At 44.6% G+C, this 17760-nt stretch overlaps 1 protein-coding gene across 1 annotated transcript; it reads right to left on the bottom strand.

Annotated features, from left to right (window-relative positions):
- Positions 1-305: 305 nt before the first annotated feature.
- TH (tyrosine hydroxylase) lies at positions 306-17215 on the bottom strand. The gene is made up of 13 exons (XM_061999874.1): positions 17126-17215; positions 12528-12737; positions 9360-9534; positions 8491-8579; positions 8180-8247; positions 6398-6448; positions 5366-5511; positions 4930-5065; positions 4726-4795; positions 4339-4395; positions 3645-3740; positions 3343-3476; positions 306-465 (listed from the first exon to the last, which is right to left on the bottom strand). The coding sequence occupies exons 1-13, from the start codon at positions 17213-17215 to the stop codon at positions 306-308; spliced, it is 1482 nt and encodes a 493-aa protein (XP_061855858.1).
- Between the last annotated feature and the right edge of the window lie 545 nt (positions 17216-17760).

Below are 17760 nucleotides of genomic sequence, written 5' to 3'. Positions count from 1 at the left end.
CTAGCACACAGTTCTTGACTTCACCTTTGTAGCTTGGCCATGGTTTTGGTCTGTGCTAAGCCTCTTCGAGCAGTCAATAGAAAAGCTATCCAAAAAGCCAGCAGGCCCTGGGTCCACCCCTCTGCCCTCCTCTGAGCTGGCCCTGCATACCAAAGTGGAAAGCTGTTGGGTCGCATGGTGACAGGCAGCGATGCAAATGTTTGGAGAAGACAGGTAGGAGTTATTGGCTGGGAATCGGATGAGGGTAGAGCAGGAGGTTTGGGGGCTGCAAGGGAAGAGGGGAACGAAAGAGCCCAGTTCTCCTATTAGCTGATAACATTGAGGGCATTAATCAGCGAGTGAAGCTCATCCCTTACATTCTCCAGGGAGTGACAGATGGTCTGAGGGCTGTCCAGGAGCTCGATGCTGTGGGTGTAGGGCTCGTATTTCACCGAGAAGGGCCTCTTGATGTGCGCTGCATAGCTCCTGCAAGGAAAGGGTGCAGAAGGCTTGGCATAGGAGATGGGATCCAAATCTCCCCCCTACCCATCACTAGTTACAGCAGGTTAATACCTCATTTAGGCAAACTTTCTAAGTTAGCACAAAGGCTCTGGTTCCTCACCTTTCCAGCTCCAGAGGACTATAGTAGTAGCTGAGATCCCTTCTGTTCAGCAAGGAAGACTGTGAATTTGACTGTGGGTTTCCATGGACTGAACACATGAGACTGTATCAAACTGGAGGGTACACCAAACCGGTCACTTCCATGGCCATTGTCAGGCATCCTCTACTTCAATTTATTTTTTTGTTTTTCAAAAATGGCAAGGAGACTTAGAAGCTAATTGCAGGGAAAGCCCATGGTATTATATTATTGTATTCCTAAATCCTTTCTGATGTTCAGTTATTGTCTAATTTCTGCTTAGGGATGTTGGGGGAACTACCTGCAACACATATTAAAAATAGATTTGACAGGAGGTGGCTCAGGCTTGGGCAAGAGGAGGGGAATAGCATCACCAGAGCCCTGTGCTTGAGCAAGTTGAACTACTGTACCCAAAGCTAATGGAATCTACATCTCAGAGAGGAGCCCAAGTTTACCAAATACCCCTCAAGAGCATGACCTTGTTGCTGTCTTCCTCATGGAGAAGTACATGGTGAAGTGAAAACAAATCAAGGGTAAAGTTTCCCCAAAGTTGTTCATGTTCCCCTCTAACACTTGTACACTCGAGATTTTTTTCTTTAACGGCTGTGCAAGCATGGAAATGTAAATCTATATTTAGGTACACATGGCTACAATATCATGCCAGAAACGCCTGTGAAGATGAGGGGATAAACAACACTAGCAAGAGGCATGCTCCTCACTCTGCTGAGGCTTCACCCTTTCGCTCCTGCATGGCTTAGCTTAGGGTACCCTCTTGTGGCTACCATGGCTCTGCTCTGGCTCACAGAAGCACGTCCTTTTCTGAGATAGATGTTCCTCTGGCTGGTACTGCATGCCATGGGGAAGTCTGGTCCTGAATTGACAGATTTTGGGGGAAAATACCAGACAGAGTCAAGAGGCAACATGCTCAAAGCTTCAGGCTGGCAATTGCAGGGAGCTGCCATGCCTGCAGGGAAGGAAAAACAAGTGCAAACAGAGGGGATTTCTGCTTACTCACATTATTCACAAAAGATGTGGCTTATCTCAGTTCTACCAGGCAAGGCCCAGCTCACCTCACTTATTAAGGCCATCAGCTACAGTGATTTCTCATAAAACAGCTGCTGATGGTTAGAAATTTGCCCTCCAACTTGGATGTGTTCACTTGACACGTTTTTGAAGGATTTAAGTACGGCATGGGTGCCTGGAAAGGCACTGAGAGTGTGTGTTCACCCTAAAAAAATGATGGGAATCTTTCTTTCTGGAAAAAGAAGTTTTTGCTGAGGGACACCACTGATAATAAAGTCCATGGTGGCAGCTGCCAGTAATGCAAAAAATACACAAGTTTTCATGTTTCACCTCATGTTTCACATCTATGTGGCCTCTGAGTTCTTTAAAAATGATCATTTACGGTGCTTGTCACTGTCAAAACTAATCTTGACTATGTATATGGAGTACTTTTCCCTTTTAAATGCAAGGAAATTACTCATTAGGCAACAGATGTGTTTTTTTCTTTTAAAGCAGTCTAGTATGTGTAAGAGGATGGGCTCTCCAGGTGCTCGCTTTTGAGCAACAGGACTCTGGGTTGTACAAACAATGCAAGTGAGGGAAATAAAACCAGAAGCTGAAATTCATCAGTCCTCAACACATTATTTATACAAAATACTCCACTTGCAAGAACTGCAAAGTCATACACATTGTCTACTACTTCATCTCATCCTATTCCCTTTCCTAAGCTATGATTAAATGGTGTAGGTAAAATTTTCCTCTGTTGTTAGAGAACTGAACTTTCCTTCTGTGGGTAATTCTGGGTATAACCAAGAAAGTGCTCTTCTGAACAGATGTCTGTGGGCAGAGCTGCCCCTTTTCATCCTGTTTGCAGTCCCATGGGATGCAGAAACCCAATTACACTGATAAGATACTGTCTGGGGTCTGCTAACCTGTGTTAACCAGCCTAGGTGGCAAAAGATCCTTTTTTTTAATGAATAAATCTATCCGTGTCAAGTCAATATTTTTGTTTGCTTGTTTGTTTATAAGCTACTAAAAATGCTTGGATTTTTTTTTGCTGATTGAATGATAAGTGAGTACATTGCCCAGCAGCTGCTCAGGAAGACAAATATTTATCTTTCATCATCCTAAATTCAGAGAATACCACCATTTTGAGCAGGTCCTCACTCCTCTCCTAAAACTTTCACCCAAAAAGAAAGTATTCACACCATGCAGTAGCCTGTGTTTCAGAGGGACACGTGCTAGTTAGATGCTGCCATGGAGGACAGTCAATACCTGGCCTGTCTCACTTGGCCCTTCTGCAGCAAGGAAGCAGAGAGAGTCTGGATGGGTGGTTTGGGTCTCCAGCTCCTGAACCTCTGTTATGCTCCTTGGCCTCCCCTGGGAAATGGAGATAGTCTCTAACTCCTTATGAGAACTAGACAGACAAGCTATTTTTGTCCCTTCTCGTGCTCCCTCACTCTTGTCTTCAAGAGTGCCTTCCCTTCCTCCACACCAAAGCCCTTAAGTCCATATTTTTGGGGGGGAGCTCATGGGCAAATACAAGGGACTGAAGTTGGGCTCTTTAGGAATTAGAGAAATCATCTCACTTTGAACTACTTGGCAACAGTTTCCAGAGTACTTCTCAGACCTTGAACTAAAAGCAGTCATGCTGTCAAGCCCTGTTTTAATATATCATAACTTCATTTCCTTCTCCTTGGGTCTCTCTCACTGACCGGTCATACCTCAGTTTATTTTTGGCATCACTGAAGCTCTCAGACACAAAATATACAGGCTGGTAGTTTTGATCCTGGTAGGGCTGAACGGCAGCAGCGTCGGGGTCAAAGTCCCGTACCTCTGGTTCATCTGACAAGGAGTGCTATAGACGGCAGAAAAATGCTAGTGTGAAATGATGGAGATTGGAGAGCATACGTGATAGACACAGCTGGAGAACAAATTGGGTAAAGTCATTGGAGCAGTACAGAGGAAGAAGGGTTTTTTGCTGTACAGAGTCTAGAGCAGAGAGGCAAGTAATGCTGGGACTTACTATGAGCTCCCCATAGGAGGACAGGAGCCCGGCTCCGTAGGCTTTGACTATCCCGTTCTGTCTGCAGAGCCCAAATTCTACCGTAAACCAGTAAAGCTGTGACAACAGAAAGAAAAATGCATAAGAGACAAAGCTCCTCATCTTCATCTCCCTGTCACTTCCAAGCCCTTTCATCATGGCTGGGGTCTGGGGTTTAAAGGAATGGGCACATGGCACTTTATCCCCCATCCTTACCCTGCACTCATCACTGCCAGAGCAAAGACCTAAACAAAGTTGTTGCCACACTGGGACAGATGGAAACTGTGTCCCTGGGCTGGTGTCCTGCATGCCCAGCTGCTGTGTGGTGCTGCCATGCAGTGCCTGTGGAGCAGGACAGGTCACCTTGCTGAGGGACCGCCAAAAGAAGAGGAGTCATTTAATCCCATCTCAAAGACTCCGAGCAGTGCTGTCATTAGAAATATGATGCTTGATGATACCCTGGTGCCTGAGAAAACTGGGTTAATGTGTGAGCAAGCTCTGCTTTTTAACTGATCTCTGCTCTGCACAGTCATTGTGAAAGAGCAGGGCTAGGGCAGCTCAGATAGCATCTCTTAATCTGCAGATCTGGGGAGATCAGGCTGGACCAGTCCCCTTGATACCACAGAAGTGCTGCTGGAGGGGTCAGGGGACCCATCCAGCAAAGAGGAAAACTTACTGTTGCAAGTTTCTCAATTTCTTCATCAGTTGCTCCCAGAGACGCCAGCCCAATGTCCTGGGAAGAGAAGGGGTGAATATCAAGACAGATCAGGTCTGAGGGCCTTTGTCATGGATGACTCTGCTTTATTGCCTTGAAACAACAGATACTGTTGCCCTGCATTGCCATGCATCTGCTGGGGCTGCATTGTGCTCAGACTAAAACTGCTTTGCTGCACAGTCTGATATTTTTACTCTGTATTAGGTTCTTGGTTCATCATTAGGGCTCCTGAGCACCGTGTTTAATATAAATCTATAAGAATGGTTTAGGTGGTGAGACTGGGGTCACTTTGGGTTCCCACCTTGTGGCCTGCCCTCTCAGAGGCAAGGAAGCAGACAACCATCTTACCTGTGAGAACTGGGCAAACGTCTTGTCAGCTAGCATCGGGACATGCCCCAGGAGCTCGTGACAGCAATCCCTTCCGGTGCCCAGGGGGAAAGGAGGAAAACGTGGTCAGCCATGGACAGAGCTTTTCCACGAGGGAGAAAGGTTAATTGCTGGCCAAGTGGGATATCTGGGCAGGGAAGGCCACTGTGGGCAGGGAGTACTCACGGCTCAGGGGAGTGCATGGGCGAGGAGGCGTGGCGGATGTACTGCGTGCACTGGAAGACGCGGAAGGCCAGGCTGGCAAGGAAGTCCCGTGCTGACAGCAAGCCGGCCACTGGCCGCAGCTGGAAGCCAGTCCTCTCTGAAACACCACATACCAACCCTGTCAGGGTGCATGGCCCACAGGCTGTGCTGCTGTCCCATATTCCCAGCACAAACAGCAAAACCAGCACTTCTGGCTTCTGCTCTGCCAAGCTTAATCTTTTTGCTCCTACTGAGGAGTGCTCAGTGGGATCATTTGACCTTTGGTTGCAGCCCACTGTGTTTAGCTGTAGTCCCCATGGCTCTCTTCCCAAATCTCAACTCACCCGCTCCTCCTTTGGGTTCAGGTTTACCATCACCACCATCACCCTGGGCCTGGGTTTCCCAGGCTTGTACCCACCTTTCAGGAAGCGGGAGACCTCCTCCAGCTGAGGGATATTGTTCTCATTGTAGCCACAGAATTTCTCCAGCAGATTGAAAGCTTCGAGGTACTCCTTGCAGGCGTGGGTGGGGTACAGGCTCTTCAGGGTGCTGTACACCTCCTTCCTTCAGGATGAGAGGTGGCAGACATTCAGCAGCTCGATGTGTCTAGCCCTGTCTTCTGGTTATACACTACAAAGGACTCAAGTCTCTAGGTTTCTTGTCCTTTTGCCTTTCTCCTCTACTAAATCTATGTCTGTGCACATTGATAGGGGAATGTAAACATACAGACACGTGCTTAAATGATCCTGCAAAGCCAGCAGTTGTGTCTGCACAGACCTATTTCTGACCTCGAAGGTCAGAAGATTGTGTGGAAGGTATTAGCTGGAATTAAAGCATTCCCTGTAAGGTAGCTCCTGAAGTTGCACTGTGAAGACAATCAATATAACCGGGAGATGACCTTGTTTAACAGCATATATACTCAGCTCATATGAGCTGGCCTTGTTTTCAGAGACATTCCTGCAGTAAAACTCCTGGAAATAATCACATTCAAAGGAAGCACTTTCCAAAGTGAGGCCAGTAAGGTACCATGAAGATACTCAACATGGGCCTTGTACTTTTTTCTGCAGCTATGGTAACTGCTGTTTGTTTGAAGGCTGTGACTAAGCCCATAGTCCCTTTAGAGACGTGGGACTTCTAATTATCTACCTAGGTCTCCGAGGAGGCGCCTTTAAAGGAAACTCCTGAGGGCTGCAGTGCAAAAGTGCTCTCTGTGCAGTGCCAAGAGAGGAGGAGACAGAGCATCACTGTTTTGGAGGTGGCTTGCTCCCCTGAAAGCAGTCCCTGCCATAAATGCTGTGCAATGAGTTACTGTTTTTTACAACAAGCAATTAAATAGGATGCTTGCACTCCTGATAGATTTTTCAAGAGGTCACATGCTATCCATTTAGGATTTGACTCCCAGCTTCTAGTGGTGAAGCCAATAAAGGTTACAGATTAAATCAGTGCTCACCAGGTAGCAATTTCCTCTGCTGTGTACTCCACATGAGGGATGGGGTCTCCACTGCAAGGCAAAGGCATCATTACTGATAGCAGCAGAGCACAAGCCAGGCTCCTCTTCCCTTTGAGAAGGAAGCACTTTGGAGAACCTCTGCACAATGTTGATAAATCTTCTTTAAATCAAACAAGGGGGTGAGAGGAAAGACAAAGCCTTAGTCATTTGTACAGATGCAGTAAATATACAGGCATGGAGAAAAGCATTAGTTTGTCTAGTCAGAGGATATCAATGGACAAAGGATAAGCAAAATCTTAGCAGACATAATATTTACCTGAAAAAAATATGGTTTTCGCAGGGAAAACAATTGAAACTTTGTGTGAAATAAATTAATTTCATGTGTCTGAACTTCAGGGGGATGAAGGTTTCAAGAATGAATCCGTGGCTGGGAAATAAAAGCCGCTGATAAGGAAAACTAAATGCATGTGAACTGCAGAAAAATATATTGTCAGTAAGATTAAGGATGTCAAGAAAATAAAAACTTAACATTGATATAAGAGGGAACTAAAGAAGGCTGACATTTTTGCCCTTTCTGCATCACATTTAGCAATTGCATTTCCTAAATCCTTCTGTTCTGCATTTGAACAAATGAGATACTCAATTGTTATAATGATAAAGCATAGTTGCTTTTACATTAACAGCCTGAAAGGCTGCTACACAGTGGCTTATAAATGACAGCCTGACAAAGAAATGTGAGAGGAGACATCTTGAAAGAGTGCATCATCTTAGGACAGTATTTCTTTCAGTGTCTCTCAGAACTCTCTTGCTGGCACAGTGACTTTCTGTGCATTTAGTATTAGTACAGGATAAAACATCCATGTCTATATTCTCGTCTCCAAATCTGCCAAGAATATGACATCCATGAGAGCATAGAGCCATGCAGAGATCACATTGCTTGTGGGGGTAACTTAAGAGGGTGACCCATATAGTTTCCACAACCTGCCTTCAGCACAGCTTGCTACAGAAATCTGCATTTAAAGTCCTGCTAGGAGAGGGAAGGCAGTGTTAATTAACAGGATCAAGGGAATATTCTACAAACCCTCCTGAACATGAGAGCTCTGTTTGATGTTGTAGCGAAGAGGTTGAGTGCTATCACTGTTTATATCAGAATACAAATATTAAGTAGGAGTATAAGAGACAGTCTTAAATCTATATAAGACAATTATGAGATCATTAATGGAATCTATTTAATTTCTCAGAGAGAGTTAGGAGGTGAACCATTTAGTCTATAAATACTCTCGTTGAAAACCCAAAAATATCTCATAGCAGAATTCAATCTAGCAAATTAAAGCCATCCATTGAGTGAAAGCTAATGCTACCAAAGTTCAGTTTAGAAATAAAACCCACACTTTTTCACAGCCAGGACAATGAGCCATTGGAACAAGTTTTCTGAGCATGTGGTAGCTTTTCCAGCACTTGAAGCACTGAAGTTGAAGCTAGATGTCATTCTAAAAGAGATACTACATTTCAAAATGAAGCTTGAGGTCCAATGGAGTTATGTGTGGTTTTTATTATTCAAAAGGTTGTTTCTGGCCTTATCAATGTATGACTCCATGGCCACAGACATCTTTTCAATAAGAAGAGACTGGAATACATACAAAGAGTGACACAAGAAAAGCTGGCAAGGCTGAATGGGGAGAGAAAATATAAAAGAAGACTCATGCAGGCAGCACAATGACTTCCCAACAGGTTGCATTGACATGGCATTATCCCTGCACAGATGTTAGGAAAGAGACTTACTGCTTATAGTGAAAAGCAATTTCTGCTATCGATTTCCTTCTCTGGCGATACACTTGGTCTGAGTAACCCTGTGATGGCAAATAGGAACAAAGACAGGATTGTTAACCAATTAGTAGAATTTCTCATCCAACAAAGTGGCTGGAGGAACTTCTCTCATGGTGGTGGTGATCACACTACAATTCCCCAATCAGGTAGGTGATACACAAGTGATACACCTATGTCAACATAGATAGGTTGTTCTCCAGTTCCCTGCTTCTGAGGGGAAGGCTCAGGACTGTAATGTGAGGATGTGCTCACACAGACTAACTCACCGGGTGATCCAAATCCAAGTCAGGGTCAAACTTGGTGACCAAATGGTGGCACTTGTCTAATTCACAGATTTTTCTGGGAAACCAGTGAACTGTGGATAGAGAGAAAGAGAAAAACTGGCTGTGGAGATGAAGATGTAATATCCCCTGCTGAGAAGGGTTTGTGAGGCTGAATAAGATACACTTGGCCTGGTGTATCAAATGCACTCACATAGCAAACACGACACAGTTGTGCCTTCCAGGCAATAGACCCACACTCTCAATGCCCTTTTCCTAGAGTCAGGTCTAATACCATGATCTGTATCCCATGACTTCCTTGCTCATCTCTCAGCAGAGTATTTTGTGACAGAAGTAATCAAGATGATGAAAATGGGATTTTTTTCTTAAAGAGTCTAGACTTCAAATTATAAACAAATCCAGAGGCCCAACTAGTTGTAGAGTGAACACTGCAGGTCACTAGGGATAATTTACAATAATAATCACCCTGTCTTCAGAATAGGATGGCATGAGGACTGTCTTGTAGCTCAGTGCTGGATCTGTACAGTGTTCCTGACACATAGGTGGGAAAGTACATTTATAATATGAAGCACTGGGGTAAGGATGGAGAACTCTAGGAGAGATGCGAACAATTTAATCTCTCGTTTCTGTTTTTTCAATCTAGGACCAGAAGAAAAGGCTATGGACCCTGGAGTTTGCTGAGAAATGGACAAGGAGAGAAGTGGCTTTCAAGATTCATGTGTCCCAGAGGCAGTCTTTTCTGTTTTGATGAAATTCAGCATACAGTAGCCCCTTTTCTGTGAATAACAGAGTTTCCACCCCATTTCTACAGCTCAGCCTCTCTGTTAAAGTGAAACGGTGTATAAGTTCCTCACATTTGTCTTCTTTAGTTGTCCTCACATCTTCTGCTACTCTCTTGATGGAGCTAATGAAAGTATTGAGGTCAGAGCTGTGGACTTCGCAACGCACAAAGTATTCCAGTTCAGTGGTCCCTTCACGGGGTTTTCGGCTAAGCCTGGTCTCCAGATGGTGAATTTTAGCTTCGAATGTCTTTTGGGACATGGAAAAGGAGAAAAAAAAACAAAAACAAAAACAAACCAAAATATTAAACCTTTGAAACACCTGCAGATACTTCCTAAAGATATCCATGTGGATATACTTGGTAGGGACTCCTCCTCGCCTTCTTGTGGGATTTTTTTGTCCTCTGGGATAAACACACTTACCCAGTAATTCCCGACAGACAATCAGCAGGGCTGGCCAATTGAACTGAAGATTGACATAGTGGCCACCTCCCACGACTCGTTTTCCTTTCGCCTCGGACTGACGGCCACGTTCGCCGCAGAGAAGAGCAAAGGCGGAGGCTGCGCTGCGGGCGGTGGCGGGGCAAGGGCCGCGCGGGCGGGGGCGCGGGCGGGTGGCGGGGAGGGGGCGGCGCTGGCCGTGGTGCTGAACGCGCGGAGGAAACTGCCCCCCGGCACGGCGGCGGTCCGGCGCTCGCGCGCGGAACTGCCACCACTCCGGCTCCTTATCGGAACGGACCTCCTCCAAAGAATGGGGCAACATGGAGTCGGTGGTCTTCCAAAGAGCTTTGGTAGGTCTGTGGATATTTTCTGGCAGTACCAAGTCCAAAGTCTCTGTGAGACTACTTTGGTGGAGGAAGGGACATGATTTCTTTTGTTAATTGGAGACATAAAGATGAGAAGGAACAGATGCAATGCCACCAGTAAATTAAATTTAGGACTGTGTTTTTTTAATGTACCTATCAACTTCACTATTACATTGTCCCCTCAACAATCAATACCTTTGCATTAATCTGACAGCTGTGATCGCATTACCTATGCTTTGACTGCATGTAACACATAGAGAAGAGTGAAACCAGCTTCCCTGAAGCCTGGTTCATGATGAGGCAAATGTCATTATGCCCGTCTGCTTTCATATCTTGTACCTGCATTGCCAGAGGGATTTGGGAAATGAATCTTCCTCTGTTGTGGCTTGACGTGCTTGTCTTCTTATTATATTTAAAGCTCTCATTGCGACAAGCTCAAAGAGCTTTTTTTTACTAGGAACGCTCTTGATGCAGCAAGTTTATTGCTCCAGGAAGAAACAAATAATATTTTAACATAAGTTGCACCTGTGTCTTGCTTCAGGTTTTAAGAATTGTTTAAGTTATAGACTTTAAATTCAGTGTAACATAAAATCTACCAGGTACAACAGCCTACACCTCAATGCATTTTACCCCCTAAGCAATCTGTAGCATTTTAAATGCTACATGACGGATTTTTCATGTCTTATCTGGCAATTGTGCAGTTCTAGGAAAGAGACTCCAACCCAAGACTTTTGGCAGACAAACTTGTCTTAGAGATTCTTTCAGTCTTGAGAAGCACACAACTTAGAAAACAGTGTTTCTTGCAACAGTCAGAGCAGATGCAAGATGTTTTGTAATTGCTGAAGATCTCACACCACTTTTGCAGGATTATCAGATATAGTACTGCATGGGCAATGAATGGCTAGAATGGCCAACTATTTCAGGGAAATAGTTATCCCTCAAACACAATTTTGGCATCTTTACAGCTGTTAGGTAGTAGTTTTTCTGTATAGGGTTGCAGATGATCTGTTTTTACTCCAGAATTGGTTGCATTTCATGGGAAGAAGGTGTTATATAAAAAAATATGAGCTAGCAGCTTGCCCCTTTGGTAAGAAAGGCCAGTCACATAGTGAACTGTAGTAGCAAGACTGTATACGACAGGTCAAAGGAAGTGGTTCCTCTTCTCTGTCTTGTATGAGGGACACCATATCTGAAGTCCCATGTCCCATAGAAGACATTGATATGCTGTGGCAGCTACAGTGGAGGGCTGCCAAGATGCTCAGGAGGCTGGAGCACAATGTTACTTGAAGAAAGACTGAGGGAATTGGATTTGTTCAGCCTTAAGAATTGATGGGGCAAGGTAGATTGGTTCACTGACTACTAGTACTTGGTGGGAGTATGTAAAAATGTCAGAGACTGATCTGGAAAATGCACCATGGGAGGACAAGAGGCAAAGAGCACAAGCTGGAAGGAAAGAGACTAAAAAGAAAAAAGTTTTTTTTCCATGACGGCAGTCGAATATTGCTCAAGGGCTTTAAGGAGACTGTGGTGATATTCAAAATGTAACAAACACAGCCCCAATCATCTTCCTGTGACTGGACCTGGTCTGAGCAGGAGATTAGACTAGAGATCTCCAGAGGTCCCTTGCAATTCACATGACTGGTTAATAGGAACAAATTGTCCTTTCCTCCCATTGCTGAAGTGAATGAAATTAAAATACTGTAGATAAAACATATCTTGGTGCCTCAACTTGCCAAACACTTTTGAATCCTTCTGGATGAAAATGTAATACATAAATGCAAGTTGTGTTTCGATTACTGTTTAAATAAGCATCACTTACCTCAGCCTTTCCATTCATAGTACTGAAATTCTAGATAATGCAACATTATAGTACTGGTTAGGAGGAATCATCCCTAGAGCTAATTTTGTAATCAGGGTACCAGTTTTACACCCAAGGCAAAGTTGTTTCTGTAAGTCTTTGATCAAGGATCAATGTAGCATCGCCATTCAGAAACTGCCAAAGCCTGGACCGACAAGTAAGGCAGGTTTGGTCTATAGTCATGCAGGGCATATGACTTGCTTTGAATGTGGGATCAGAATTCTGTGCGTCAAGTTGAAGAGCTTAGCAGTGGAGAGAGCTGTCAGAGTATGCTACAAGACACAAGGATGTGGATTGGAGGTCTGAAACTGTTTGGGTCCAGTAATTGAACAAAATTAAGGCCAGAGTTTAACAGCACTACCAGACTGAGGCATGGCTCATTCTTAGTGATGAAAAATGAGAGCACACTGGAGCATGAACAAAGCATAACTGTGGGTACATGAGAAAACTAACTGATAATTTGCTGTAGGCAGACCTAGTCTGAGCCTTCTTTTGTAGACTTAAGTGATATTTCTCACAGAACAGCCATGACACCTGTAGTGTGTTACTTAAGTCCCATACAACTTGTTAGTTACTCACCTCAAATACCTTCAGTGCACGGGACAGTGGTGAAGTCTTGGCTCCCTTGAGCATGAAGAAGAGGTTCAGCATGGCTCTCCCGTCCTTCTCCTCAAAGACAATGGTTTCTGTAGACTCTGTAGCATCAGTGGCTGCAGCTGCAGCTGCAGCCTCTCTTTCCTTCCTGGCATCTTCTATGAGGCTTTGACGTCTACCAATGAACCGTGGAGACTAAAGGCAGAATAGAGGTAAATAACAGTTCTGATAGAGCTGTAGGGGAGATCAGAGGCATGGATGAGGTGTGACTGATGTGTTTCAGCAGAGGAAGAAGGGGAAGATTGTACTGACCTGGCTGACTTTGTAGAGGAAGATCTGATGATGAGAACTAAAGCCTTGGAATGGAACTTTTGGAATTGTGAAGCTTTGGGAAAAATCTGTGTAAAATGTCTTTGTGGCATGACTGGAGAGTGGACTTCTCACCTTACCTTCCCTTGCAACAGTTTCCAATACTCTTGAAAAACTAAAACCCAGAAACTATCTTAAGCAGTTTTCAGGTGTCTGATTGACTCAAGTGCAGAAGTGAAGATAAATGTGAAGTCACCTGAAAAAAGATAAACTACGAGGGACAACTGAAGCCCACAGTTGTAGTCTGGCCATGAAATGAGCTATTTGCAGGTATATTAGCAGGGCATCTTAGCTAAACTGCTCCCAGCAGCCAAGACAACATTTTCTTCTGACAGTAAGTGGATGTTTGCCCATTGAAGTGTAACTTGAACTGCATCTGTATACTCCAGAAAATAATTTCCTCCCATTGATCTGTTTTGTCCCAAAAAAATCCTGCAGATTTCTGTTACTGGGAATTACACGTAAAATGCTGCAGATCTGTGCTTGGGGGTGATGTTGGGTCACTTGTTTATATTTACAGTGAGCTACAAGCTATTTAAGTCACTGCTGTTTCTTTCGTTATGCAAATAGCTCATATACCAACTTATTTTTTCTAAGCATTTTTATAGCTCAACTGGATCCTGTGTTTAATACCCAAACCAAATGACAAACCCTCAGAACTTGCTAAAAGAAACCTGGGCTGTCACTGAAGAATCATCAGTACATAAAGTCATCCAGCATCCACATATAGAGTGGGACTGTCTGCAGTTTTCTCTCTGATTACATTGAAAATATCTAGAAAAGATGTTAACCAAGCAGCACCTTCCCTACTTTGTAAAAAATTGGAAGATGTTTTCCTTTAAAAAAAAGCCCACCATCAGTAACTTAGGCTTCTGGTGAAAATCCTTCTGGTTGCTTGCTTTAGCAGTGTAAAGCTGACATTTTCAATAAAATGGAGCACAGCTAGACACCAGCCCACGCACTTTTATCCAGTCCTTTCTTAATAAACATACTCCTCTGAAATTATATTTGCTGATCCCCATCCCTTTATTTCTTGTGGCAAAGAAAAACACCTTCTAGCAAGTAAGCACATATTGCTGCTTGTCTCAGTTGGTGGCAATCATGCCCAAAGAGAGAAGACATCTAAGTACCCTCAGCCATAACTTTTTAAATTCTGTAAACATGTTCTCTGCTTTAATAGTGTGTTTTATACCACTACTATGTTAAAGCAATGTCAGTGTTTACTTTGAAGTGGTGGCAATAAGCAGGGCAAACAGCCTTGTGCTCACCACAGTAAGTGGTAGGACCTGCAGTGGTCCCAAGCCAAGCAGTGTGTCAACTAAGGATATTTTCTCACACTATGCACGGAGGTGCAGCAGGATTTTACTTCTGGGGTGCATCAGGAGAGAAGGGAAATTAGATCCCCATGTTTAGGCTGTAAATCAGGTGAAAATCCAACCGGGAAGGGTTTAAATAGTGAGAAAACTTGCGTGACTGGAAGCTGCACCAGATGAGGCTGCCTCGACCAGTCAGATCCCTGTGCTGGGACTAGGTGTCCCTTGGCAGGCAGGAGCATAAGGGTTTCAATACTCGTCAAGGGATCCTGGAAGCTGCTTAACTCCATGCTGACATCTTTTGGGTAGGTAATTAAAAAAAAAAAAAAGAAAAAAAAAAGGCAGAATTTTGGCTGGGAGAAGAGGGCTGAGAGGGCACTGCCTGCCTTCTGCCTCCTCTGCTGGGTAGAGGCTGCCTGGCTTTGTACTTGCCATCTCATCATCCTCTCCTCTGCCCCCCCACATTTACACTCATTGGGATTTTTACTCCTTTTGCTGGAAATTAAGAATCTGTCATATAAACCTACCAAACTGAACTCTCAGGATAACTGCCTTCCTTCCTCTGGAAGGCACTGTTATGTGGTATTCTCAAATTGCCTTGCAGACCGGCTCTCTGAGGGCATATCAAGCTACAGGGAGAACTTACATTTGATTTTGAAAGCATTAATTTGCCTAACCAGGACCTGAGTCTGATACGATCACTCGTCTCTTACGAAGGATTAGTTTGCATCTGTTATGACAGCTTAGTTTGCACCACTTATGAAGGGTTAGTTCATTTTTCCTCCTTTGAATTTTCTGCAACCCAGAGTGCCCAGCCCAAGTGGTGTCATTAAAAAGATTGTGTTCTGAGTTAAAGTACTTTGTCTTTCTTTTTTTTTTTTTTTCCTGGCTTATTATTTGCAGCAAGCAAAATGATTGTAAAGACAAACTCCTTCCCTGCAGCATGGGGACAGTAATGCTCCACCCCTACTTCCCTGGGCACTCCGTCCTGCTGGTTTGCTTCCAACTGCTCTCTCCTGCCTGTGCTCTGTAACTGAACCCTGCTTCAGCTACAGTCCCAGAGTGGCTTTTAAAAACTATTAGCAGCAGAAAAACTAAATAAGTAACAAAAGATTTTTGGACATTCAGGGTTTAATGTTTGGCTGGCCCAGCTGACATGTAAAATATCTGCCAGTGTAGGTGTGTTCTGGAATTGTACTGTCTTTCCCCATCCTCACAGTTTGCAGTTTCCCCTGCAGCAATGGAGTAATCTCTGGGGTTAATGGCAAAGGAACGCCTCAGACCTCCTGGAGCTGATGTGGTGTGGGCAAGGCCTGGGTGGGCGATAGCCCATGGTCACATCAACACCACAGGGACTGGGGACAAATGCAGAGCTATGTTTCTTGCCTGAGAGAAGCCAGCAAAAAAGTGATGTGTCTGTGGAGATCTCCTGTGCTAGCTAAGAGCAAAGAGCAAAGCCTTTCATGCAGCCTGCTCTGAAAGGGATCCTCACAGGCCTAAGTTGTTGGGTTTTTTTTGTTTGGTTTGTTTTTTTTTTTCTAATAACTTCTATTCAAATAACAGATGCAAAGACAGGGTGAGGTTTTATGACCATCCCACGCTTCTTTTTTCAGTGGCCTGTTTCCCGTCAAACAAAAAGCAGCACCTCAGAGCATGTAATAACCACTCTCCTCTTCTTCAGACAGCAATGAGCATCTCAAATACTGATTTGATGACTTGTCTGGAAAATACCGGGTTTTCAAGAACCACTTCATTATTTTGCCAGATTGAAAATTATTGTGTGACAGGGAAACCTTCCCTTGTTTCCATTTATTAGTGAGTAAAAGCTTATCTTCTTGTTTCCTAAATATTTCCCTTCTTTTCCAGCACACTTTACTCTTCAAACACTTCTCTCTGTCTATGTAGTGGCCAATTGTACTGAGTCAGAGCATCACACAAAGATTAAGAGGAGAGTGAGTGAAAAAGACAACAGTAGAGACAGGGGAAAGAAATGGGGAGCTCTATAACTGATCTGCTGGAGTCACTCTGTAGATGTCTGCTGAACACATCTACTCCCTAATCCATCCTGGTTCCCAGGTTTCCCCCTGCCAAGCATCCTGAGGGGATCCCCTCTTGGTGCACCCACTGTCGTCAGCTGCTCTGGTTCCTTCAGATTTGCCCACAACCTTGCCATATCTCTTGCCTCCTCCTGCCTGCTCTGGCACTGGGTTAGGATGTGAGATGTCCTTGTCCCTACAGCCAGTCCAATGGTTTGGCCCGACTTGGCTTTCTAAAGGGACTTTACAGCTCAGCACAAAGTTTTCCCCTCCTTTCCCTGACATATATAGATCTGGTGTGTGCACAAGCGTTTGCTGGGCTAAACCCAGGGCTAAGACCACATCAGGGAGGGTTGGGAACAGAACAAGGGAAGGATATGCTGAGAGAGAGAGAAACTGCAGATGCAGCAGCAGCAGCGAACAAACTGATTAAATTGCCCATGCCTCATATGCCATCTGAAATAACAGCCACACTTTCATTATGCTGGAACAGGTGAGGTCTCTGCACTTTATTGCCTTGAAACCAGGAAAGCATTAAGATTTTTGAATTGCCTGTCACGCTGGGGATTCCTTGTTATTCCTGCCTTAGGTCTATAGGTTATTGACCTTGCTTTTGATTAGGGGGGTGAGGGTTGCATTAGTTCAAGAATTCATCCCCATAAATGTTTGCATGTTACATGTACCAGTATGTAGAGAAAACTGCTTGGGTAATTTCCCCTTACCTGGAGCCCAGAGGTGCCTGGGTGGGGGAACTCCCATGCAGGCAGTGTTGGTCCACCTAACCCTGCCTGCTTCTGCCTATAGCTATGGGAGAGGCTGCAGTTTTCAGAAAGGGAGGGAAAGAAGTGGGATAGGGTTGTCTTACCATGATGGCCTCGGCTTGCTTGGAGTCCAGCTCTGACACCGCCCTGCGGAAGCCTTTGGCTGCAGAGGTGGAGATGTTTGGGGTTGGCATCTTTGCTCTTCCACAAGCTCTGCTCTCTGCTCTCCGGCTCCTTGCCAGCTTTTTATAGGGAAGGGCTGACGTCAAAGACTCTTTCAAATCTTCTCTCCCCCCGCCACCTCCCCAACACCACCTCCCTCCTTTCTCCCCCTCGGGCTGAGAGGAGGAGGGAACGTGAAGGAGAGAAACGTTTCTGTCCCATTAAATCTAATCGCTACAAAGATTGCAGACACCCTGCCTTCGCAGACCAGACACTCCCCCCACCTGTTTGCCCGCACCCAGAAGATTTCTACTCTGATTTTCCCCCCCTTTTTTTCTTGATGGAGTTCATTCTCATGCTGTGTTTCAGTCCAACACATTTGCTTTCCCAGCTTGGGAATTGTGTGAAAGGATTTTGATCTATGAAAGGACAAAATAAAAGGAAGGAAGAGATTCAACCCTCTCTAGCCCTTTTTTTCCCCCTTGTTTGCCTTGTCATTGGGACTGTAAAGGAATAGGAAAATAATGCTGATTCCCCCAAGGCAGCCGTGGGATTGGATGCTGTTCTCACGTACTCA

Source organism: Colius striatus, chromosome 7, assembly GCF_028858725.1.
Source record: "Colius striatus isolate bColStr4 chromosome 7, bColStr4.1.hap1, whole genome shotgun sequence".
Taxonomy (NCBI): domain Eukaryota; kingdom Metazoa; phylum Chordata; class Aves; order Coliiformes; family Coliidae; genus Colius; species Colius striatus.
Note: the sequence above shows the minus strand (reverse complement) of the source record. Positions and strands in the feature narration are given on the sequence as shown.